This window comes from Gossypium arboreum, chromosome 12 (assembly GCF_025698485.1).
Source record: "Gossypium arboreum isolate Shixiya-1 chromosome 12, ASM2569848v2, whole genome shotgun sequence".
NCBI lineage: Eukaryota > Viridiplantae > Streptophyta > Magnoliopsida > Malvales > Malvaceae > Gossypium > Gossypium arboreum.
In genome coordinates, this window is record NC_069081.1 from 113,422,457 (window position 1) to 113,431,463 (window position 9,007).

The 9,007-nt window shown below is 29.3% G+C and overlaps 1 protein-coding gene across 1 annotated transcript; it reads left to right on the forward strand.

Annotated features, from left to right (window-relative positions):
• The first annotated feature begins 3,819 nt into the window (after positions 1 to 3,819).
• Positions 3,820 to 8,717, forward strand: LOC108477167 (ribose-phosphate pyrophosphokinase 1). The gene is made up of 8 exons (XM_017779633.2): positions 3,820 to 4,242; positions 4,703 to 4,876; positions 5,461 to 5,709; positions 6,020 to 6,163; positions 6,252 to 6,419; positions 7,020 to 7,089; positions 7,374 to 7,455; positions 7,550 to 8,717. Exons 1-8 carry the CDS (start codon positions 4,093 to 4,095, stop codon positions 7,728 to 7,730), a joined length of 1,218 nt encoding a protein of 405 aa, XP_017635122.1. The 5' UTR covers positions 3,820 to 4,092; the 3' UTR covers positions 7,731 to 8,717.
• Positions 8,718 to 9,007: the final 290 nt, after the last annotated feature.

The window sequence follows — 9,007 nt, forward strand, 5'->3', positions numbered from 1 at the left end:
GATTTTAAAAATATTTTACTTTAATATTAAAATTAAGGATTTTATGAGTTAAAAAAATAAGCTTATTTAACTATAAAAATGATGTAAAGGCTTATTTAAAAAATATAGCAATTTAAAAGTTTTTTATATGTAATTTTAAGTAGGCTATTTTAAAGATTTTGTAATAATATTTGTTGTTGTTCTTTTAGTGAGCAAAAATATTACTTAATTAATTGAAATATTTTAAAATAAATATCCAAAGTTTTCAAATTTCAAAATTAAAAATCTTATCTAATTATTTAATCTTCGAATAAAAATATACCATCAAAATTTAAATTTAACAATAAAAATATGGAATTATCAATTATTTATAATTTTCAAATAATTTCAATTTGAATTATATCTTATTAGATTCTTTTTCCCAACAATTTTTAAAAAATTTGTATTTTTCAATTATCTTTACCAATATATGTTTTAATCAATTTAAATTAAGATAATTATTTGATATACCAACAAAGTAAAGATTTATATTGAAATAGTTACATTCTGTGTTAGTATTTTTTTTCTATTGCTTATGAAATTTATTATAATAGTCAATTTGATGAATATAAGAACATCCATAAGTTTAGTTTGGTTTTTTATTACTGACGTAAAAATAAAAAAAATTACCTGATTGATTATTTATTTGGCAGAAGTATAAATAATTTTCATTTATCCATTTAAACAATGATGATGATAAACTTAAGTTAATTTAAACAACAATTGCAGTGATAAGAATTCTACTTTTGAACTTTAAATTAAATTAATATTTATCTATAATAAATGGATAAAATTTTAGGTTTGTTTAATAGGTTTGGGTTTGGTTCGGTCCGAAAAGTATATCTAAGATCTTACTCAAATTCGACATGTCTGTTTTGATTTTTTATATAATTTTTTAAAAATATAACATATCAAATATATTTAAAACATTAAAATAAATATTTCATAATAAATTAAAATAATTTTTTAAAAAATCTTTACAATTAAATAACACTAATATAAGTGTAACTTAATAAATAAATACCTCTAAAATAATAACAAAAGTAACAATAAAACGAGAGTTACACAATATTCAAATAATAACAACAAAATAGTAATAATATAATAATGAAATGATAAGCGTAATGATGAGAAAGACAACAACAAAACAACTAACATTTTTTTTTTTTTTGCAAATTCAAATTGGGTTCGGCCCATGTCAAAAATTTACTCGAGGCCTAGCTCATTTTTTAAATAGGTCTTATTTTTTACCTAAACTTATTTTTTTAAACCTATATTTTTTACTTAAATTCATTTTTTTTAAATGAATCGAGTAACCGGACCCATGATAAGTTTTAGACCTAACACAAGAAAATCCAACGCGTATTAGTACACAAGAAGGACTTAAAAATTTTATTTTAAAACTTATTTTTTAAAGTAACGGGCAAATAAAAAATAATCAAATATGAGAGATAACATGAATAATGCTATTTATTTTATTTAAAACAATATTAAACTCAGACAGAATAATTTATTATAATTCAAGACCGCGTAAAATCTTATTTATTCTGATATTGTTACATGGATGACTTTTTTATATTGTGTTGTGTTGGTTGTATATCCAATCGTAATCGAACAAAAAACGTGGAAAATGCAATTCTTGACCATAGCCATAGGCATCAGTCATCTCATAAACGAATAAATTAGCCGAAATATTGGATTGAAAATTTCTTGTCCACGGAATCTTTGACTCTAACGAATAAAGGTCTAATTCTTGTTTCAGTCCTGCTACTCTTTCTTTTAGCTTTTAATTCCTGGAATTGAATTCCATTATTTATTTGATTTAGTGATTAACACTGTCAAATTACTTTCGTTGAATTGAATTATGAGACATAATTTTTTAAAAAAATACTCATGGGGCCAATTTTACATCACTTGGAAATTATGTAAGCAAAGTGAAAGTATTGCTTCTCCGAAATAATATTGGAGAATTTTACAACATGAATTCAAAACCTAAAGCAAATTACACATAACCTAATTAAATTAATTTTAATTTAATACTGTTCTCAATCGGAATTTAATTACTAAATCTAAAAGGAAAAATTAAAAGAAAAAGTACTAAATTTTGAATGTGTGAAAAGTACAAAGAATGAAAGCATAATTAAATTAGGTAAGTGTGAAAGCAAGAGGCTTGCCTTGCATGTTTCAGTCCATTCCCACCGCCCAGTACTTTTTACTTTTTGGACGTGGCATAAACCCAATAAAAGTACGGACCCGGCTGTTCAATTATTTATTCTCGTTTACTTTTGACTCCCGAACCCACGTCCAATCCTTCTCTTTTTAGTATTCTCAAATCCGGTTTGTCACCATAAATAAAGATAATAGAAAATTTTAAATAAAATACGACATCAATTTTTTAATCAGAAATTTCGTTTCGAGATAAAAAATATTCGAGTGTAGTCATAAGTATATTATATTTTTAAAAGAAAAATAAATTTTAAATTTTAAAAATAATATTATTAGAATAAATTGTTATAAATATTAAACACGAATCATAAAAATATAATTATAGAAAAATTATATTTTTACTCAATGACTAGTTAGGTGCATGGTATTAGAATATTTATTATTTTAAGTTTATAATTAATTAATGATTAAAATAAGTTTTGAGTTAATGTATTTTCGTATATTTTAAAATTTAATTCTTTTACTTTTATTTTTAAAAATTAAGTCTATTTATTAATGCAGTTAGTATTATTCTAAAATTCAACAATATGATATTTTGAAATTAAAAAAATAATTTTTACACACAATAAAAATGACATTATAATAAATATAAATTTAATAAAAAATTAATAATGTTAGCAATTAAACTTAATTTTAAATATAAAAATAAAAAAAACACTAAATCTAGATTTTAAAGGTATGAAAAGTAAAATAATTTGAAGCATATTAACCTTAATTTTTTTTTGGTAATTTTACTAAGTGACAGTGATGTTAACCAATTAGTCATTCTATATATAGGATAAGTTAGTATTTAAGGAAATAAAATCTACAATTAATGAAGTTACTTTATTAAGCATGAAAATATTCAATTTATTCACAGAATCAGTAAAATAAAACCTAATTGCATTATAAATATTAAGACTCAATCCGCTGCATCTTAAATATTTTGAATATTTTAAAGGAAAAATTATGTGATATTTTTCAATATTCTATAGACTTCTCAAATATGGTTGTAAGAAATATATAATAACGTTTAATATCTGATTTTAGTAATTTTTTCAATTTAGTTATTAATTTTATTTATTCTCACTGGTTTTGAAATTTAGTAATTTTTTAATTAGATATTCAATTTAAATTTTATTAGGTTGTAATGATCTGGCACTAATAAATTATGCCTTAATCATTTGAAAAAATATAAAATCTAAAAATAAAAAATTCAAAATATAAAAAATTGTAAAAAAGTAAGTAATGATATGACACTCTTAAATTGTGTCATATCATTATATTTTAATCGATTTAAATTTAAAGGCTAGATTAAAAAAGTTATTAAATTTCAGAACTAAAGTTAACTAAAAAATTTAAGAATTAAAGTGAAAACTATCAAATTTAAGAAATAAATATTATCTTATCCTTTTTCAAAACAATATTTTATACTAAAAATAAAAATTTTGAAATGTTATAACTACTAGTAGAAATATAAATACATGTATGAATAATTATTTAAAAATAATATTTTATGGTAAAAATAAAATTTAAGAATTAAAAAACACATATGCAATATTTAAATATTAAAACAATATTTTAAATACTAACTATATTTTTGTTTCGAGTAAAATACGCTAAGTTCAGTGTCGTCATCAGTAGGATAGAGACAAAGCGTGTAGCTCGTAGCGTAGGAATCCAAAAGTGGGGAGTAAAAGAAAAAAGAACAGGGGCCGCTACACTTTCTCGACCATCTATATTATAAAATGCCACCGCATCTTTACTCCATCATCTCCTTCGCCGCCGCTTATTTTTCTTAACCGCCGCGAACCAGCCCTAATTGCCAGAAGAAGAATATATATACATAAATTAACAACCAAAGGAAGAATGGCTTCGTTGACGATTATTTCTCCGTGTAACTCGTCGTCGTCGTCTTTGTCGTCCTCTTCGTCTTCACTCTTCGCCGGTTCCTCTCTCAGCCATAAAACCGTCGGTTACAATCAGTCTCGCTCTCGTACCTGTGCTTCTAACAGCTTCGTAAGCCAAATTTATTTTATTAAATATGAACTTTGATTTCGTTTACAGAATTTTTGAATGTCTTTAAGAATCTCAAGTGAGTTTTTTTTTTTAAAAAAAACTTTTTTTCCGATGTTAGCTTTCTTTTTCTTATTATATAATTCGGTTTTAATTTCTGCTTTTAAAGCTGAATATTTGATTTTTATTAGTATTGTTTTTTATGTATTGCGCCGCACGTGTGGGTATATGATGAAATCGACAGTGTAAGGTTTTGTTCCTTGAAAAATTTGGCTTCGTTTTGATTCGTCCGCAACTATTTTCCAGTTAATGGAAGTTCTTTCAAGAAAAGGCAAGTTTTTGGGTAACTGGGAAAGAGAAGGAAACAAAACAAAACAAAATTATAGAACCCTCTTTTGTTTAGTAGCGTTAAAGTTGGACTGAAATGGTTGCTTGCTTTTCTTTTTTCTTTTGAAAATACTAGAAATGTAACCTGCCTCAACCAGTGGATATTGGAAATGGGAAGCCAACGGTTCCAATCGTTAATGAAAGGACACTGCCCAAGTTCTTGGAATCGGCTCGAATGGAAACAAGTGTTAACAGAAATGGTGGCAAGCTCAAAGTGTTTTCTGGGACTGCCAATCCTGCGCTTTCTCAGGTTAATGGATTACATTTTGATTACCTTATTGCTTTCTGTTGTAGAGAGAAGAGGCCTTTTTAAATGTATCGCTTTCAGTAACCTTGTCGAAATGCTAAGATTAGTAAGTTGTAGACCTTAAGGGACTGTTGCCAATGCAGCTTTCGGGTAATTGACTGAAGGTTTGAAGGATGCTTCTAACACCGTCTCAATTCTGAAAAATATATATGTATATATATCTACACGTTTGACAATTTGCTATAAGATTTTTGGAAAATGTCATTTGACCCAAAACAAGAGCCTTCCTGAAATAAGAAAATGTTGCTGGGCTGGTTCCCATAGTCTCTCATGATCCCTTCTAGGTTGAACCAGTCAATATGTTGCCGCCTGCTTGCATGACATTTCGACAATTTCTCCTACAAAGATGGATCTGCATCGCTATAACAATATTTTGCAAATTCTTTTTAGAGCTATTGTACCTAGTCAAGCTTCATGTGTTTTTCATGCTTTTAAGTCTTAGGATTACTCTTCGTCTCTTAACTTATGCAATTATGCTTTCTTATTTCTTGCAACTTGTGTTTGCTTGCTATGTTATTTTATTGCAGGAAATTGCATGGTACATGGGCCTGGAGCTGGGGAAGATTAACATTAAGCGATTTGCTGATGGGGAAATTTATGTTCAGCTCCAAGAGAGTGTTAGAGGATGTGATGTATATTTAGTGCAATCAACATGCCCTCCTGCAAATGAGAATCTCATGGAGCTTCTTATAATGGTAGATGCTTGTCGGAGAGCATCAGCCAAAAATATCACTGTGGTGATTCCTTATTTTGGTTATGCCAGAGCTGATAGAAAGGCAAGTTCAAGTGTCTCTATTTGGTAATGAATTGTAGGGTATGAAATTGGATTATCAACTAAGATACCTGCTGCAAATTAAATTGATTAAAATCTGACCACCTGATGTAGCCTGGTCTAGTGATATTTTGTTATTCATATTATCATAATCAAAACAAAATATGACATATTGTGTTTATGCTGATTGAGTCAAAGTCCTTGCTTTGTAGTTTTTATTTCCACAAGATATGAACTTCTGAAGCTTTTGAAACATATTATATTTTCCATGGCATTCTAAATTATATTCTCGTTGTCTGTATACTTATTTTCAGACTCAAGGGCGTGAATCCATTGCGGCCAAACTTGTTGCAAATCTGATCACTGAAGCTGGTGCAAACCGTGTTCTTGCTTGTGACCTTCATTCTGGGCAGTCCATGGGTTACTTTGATATTCCAGTGGACCATGTCCACTGCCAGGTAATCAACTTCTAATTTATAGCTGTTGACTGTCAATGGCTAAGTGATTACTGATTCATATATGTTTTGACTGTGCTGTGGATTGTAGTCTGTGATTCTTGATTATCTTGCCAGCAAGACAATTTCTTCTGATGACTTGGTGGTGGTTTCACCTGATGTTGGAGGAGTAGCAAGAGCACGATCTTTTGCAAAAAAACTATCAGATGCACCTTTAGCCATTGTGGATAAAAGACGTCATGGACACAATGTTGCAGAGGTAATGCTTTCTCTTCATCACTGCTTTCGGTATCTTTCTTCCACATTGATTGTGCTTTTATATTTACTGTTATTTAAGGTGGTTTTTAGTGTTCAAGACAGGATGATGTTGTCCAGGGATATAGTAGGATATTTGGCAGCTATTATAGAGACAATCAGTTAGGAAAGTATTGTGCCCTTTTCCCATATTTAGTTGACATTTTTGTCTACCATAAGTCAAGGTTTTCATAACCTGACCGATGTTCTAACTGGTCAGGCCATAGTCCGGACAGTTCGATTAGATAAATCATTAAAAAAATTCATAAAAATAAAATATTAAACCTGTTTTTTAGTCCGGTTCAATGGGTCTGTTCCGGTTTGCGGCTTATCCTATCTAGAGCCTTTCTCCAGACTGGTGGTTGGCTGGTTCCTGGTCTGGTTCAGATAGCCATGCTGTAAGTGTTAAAATAATTGCTGCAGTTAGTAATCAATATCAAGACATTTCAGACTTGGCATTAAGCTGATATCTGCGGCTAATAAGTCTTCAGAATTCACAGTTTTTAGTTCTATGTCTATTATGTTATTATTGTCTCAAGGTCAATGGTTAATTTTTATGTTGCAGGTAATGAACCTAATTGGTGACGTAAAAGGAAAAGTTGCAGTTATGGTGGATGATATGATTGACACTGCTGGTGAGTGAAAGCAATGTGAAGTGAGCAAACATAAACCTGTTCTCAATCACAAATACACGTGTAACTTTTGCTTATCCTTATGTATTCAATGGTCAAATGGTGGCAAAAAACTCGTTTCTTGCACCTTTTTGTTTTCTCTTTAAAGTTCTGTTCTCGTCATCTTTTGTGAAGTACTTTCTTATCCTTTTGGAGAAAATACTTCCATCAGGATTGTCCATGGCTGCCTTGAAAATTGTCTTTTTTGTCCATCAGCTGTGTTATAAATTCAATTTATGTTTTACCAGGAACGATTGCAAAGGGGGCAGCACTGCTACACCAAGAGGGGGCGAGGGAAGTTTATGCATGCTGTAGTCATGCAGTTTTCAGGTTTAAAATTAATTTTGTTTGGATTAATGTGTCATATGTATCAACCTTTTCATGGATATCATTTTGTTAAAATATATATTGTTTTTCATGGCAGCCCTCCTGCAATAGATAGGCTGTCAAGTGGCCTTTTCCAAGAAGTGATCATTACAAATACTCTTCCAGTGGCAGAGAAGAACTACTTCCCCCAGCTCACAGTTCTCTCTGTGGCTAATCTGTTGGGTGAAACCATTTGGCGTGTTCACGATGATTGTTCTGTGAGTAGTATTTTTCAGTGAAATCAGATAGGGAAGGAACTCCCAAAGGTGTTTTCTCCTTCAAAATTTTGCATGTGCAACCTAATGATACCTTGGCTGCCTCCACTGGTAAAACTAGATATGGATGGGATAGGAGTAGGTTTTAGATTCAACTCTGGCTTTAGTCCATATACGATGGAGAATCAACGCGATGTTGCTCCTTTCTCTCTGCATCTATCTTCATTGGATATCTTAGTCTTTTCTTAGTTTCACTTTTTACTTTTTGCCAAGTATCTTCCTTTTTATTCTTCATTAAATCAACAACTTAGTTATATAACTTTTCCAATTACCTTGCATCAGTTGGATGCTCTCTACAAAAACATCAAAAAACCTGATTGGTTCTTGTAACATAAAAGCTCACCCATTTGTGTCTGGCTGGTTCAGAAATTTCAAATACAGGTTTCTGGTTCTGGGAGTGTTCATTTATATAACAACGCGAATTGTTATCATTGTGGACAAAACCAGAGTGTTCATCTAAGATTTTTATTTCCCAGTATACAAGTAATCAGAATTTTTAATTTTAAGTCTCATATGTCATACTTCTGAACAGAATCAGATTTTTTGTAAATATGATTGAAACATCTCCCATTTGATGTGATTGACAGTTTTTTTTTTTTTTTTTGTGTGTGATAATGTATAATTGTATTTCATGGTCTACATTCCCCTTTTTTTTCCTCTCTTTTTCTTCTTCCGCTTTATGTAATTGAGCCTCGCTGCTCTGAGTTTATTAACTTATGCAATTTTGTATTATCTTAGCTTTAGTTTGCCCGCAGCTATCAAATGCTTTTCACTCTGCCAGCCTAATGCAAATTGTAATTTAAGAAAATGGGAGGGATCTAATGTGTAAAGTTGAAGAAGTTTTACATCTTTAGCATATCTTTTTTGACTGAGTTTCCCTTTCCTATGAATGTATATATATAGGTTTAAAATTCAATTAAATAAAAGCCAAGTTTGTATGTAGGTGGTAAACATTGAGTATAGTATATCTATATGCAAGTATGTTATAAGGTTGGTGTCGAGTTTATTTGACAGTAAAAGAAATCGAATATTAATATGACTTTTTAATTTTTATTTCAAACATTTAAATGAAGGACTAAGAATTGAATCTAGTCTAAAAATCTTGAATTTTAAGCAATTTATTATTTTACTTATAACTCAATTATTGATTTTTTACTTTCTATTGTGAGTGTGATACTAATTCAATAAAAAGTTAAGAAAAATAAAAAATTTATCATATATTTATTAAATAAAGATAAAAC

Bases quoted from the DNA above. Each gene is read 5' to 3' on its own strand.
- LOC108477167 (XM_017779633.2), top strand. From the start codon at position 4,093: ATGGCTTCGTTGACGATTATTTCTCCGTGTAACTCGTCGTCGTCGTCT. The intron at 4,243-4,702 runs GTAAGCCAAATT...TGAAAATACTAG, and splicing joins CCTGTGCTTCTAACAGCTTC to AAATGTAACCTGCCTCAACC. The intron at 5,710-6,019 runs GCAAGTTCAAGT...ACTTATTTTCAG, and splicing joins ATGCCAGAGCTGATAGAAAG to ACTCAAGGGCGTGAATCCAT.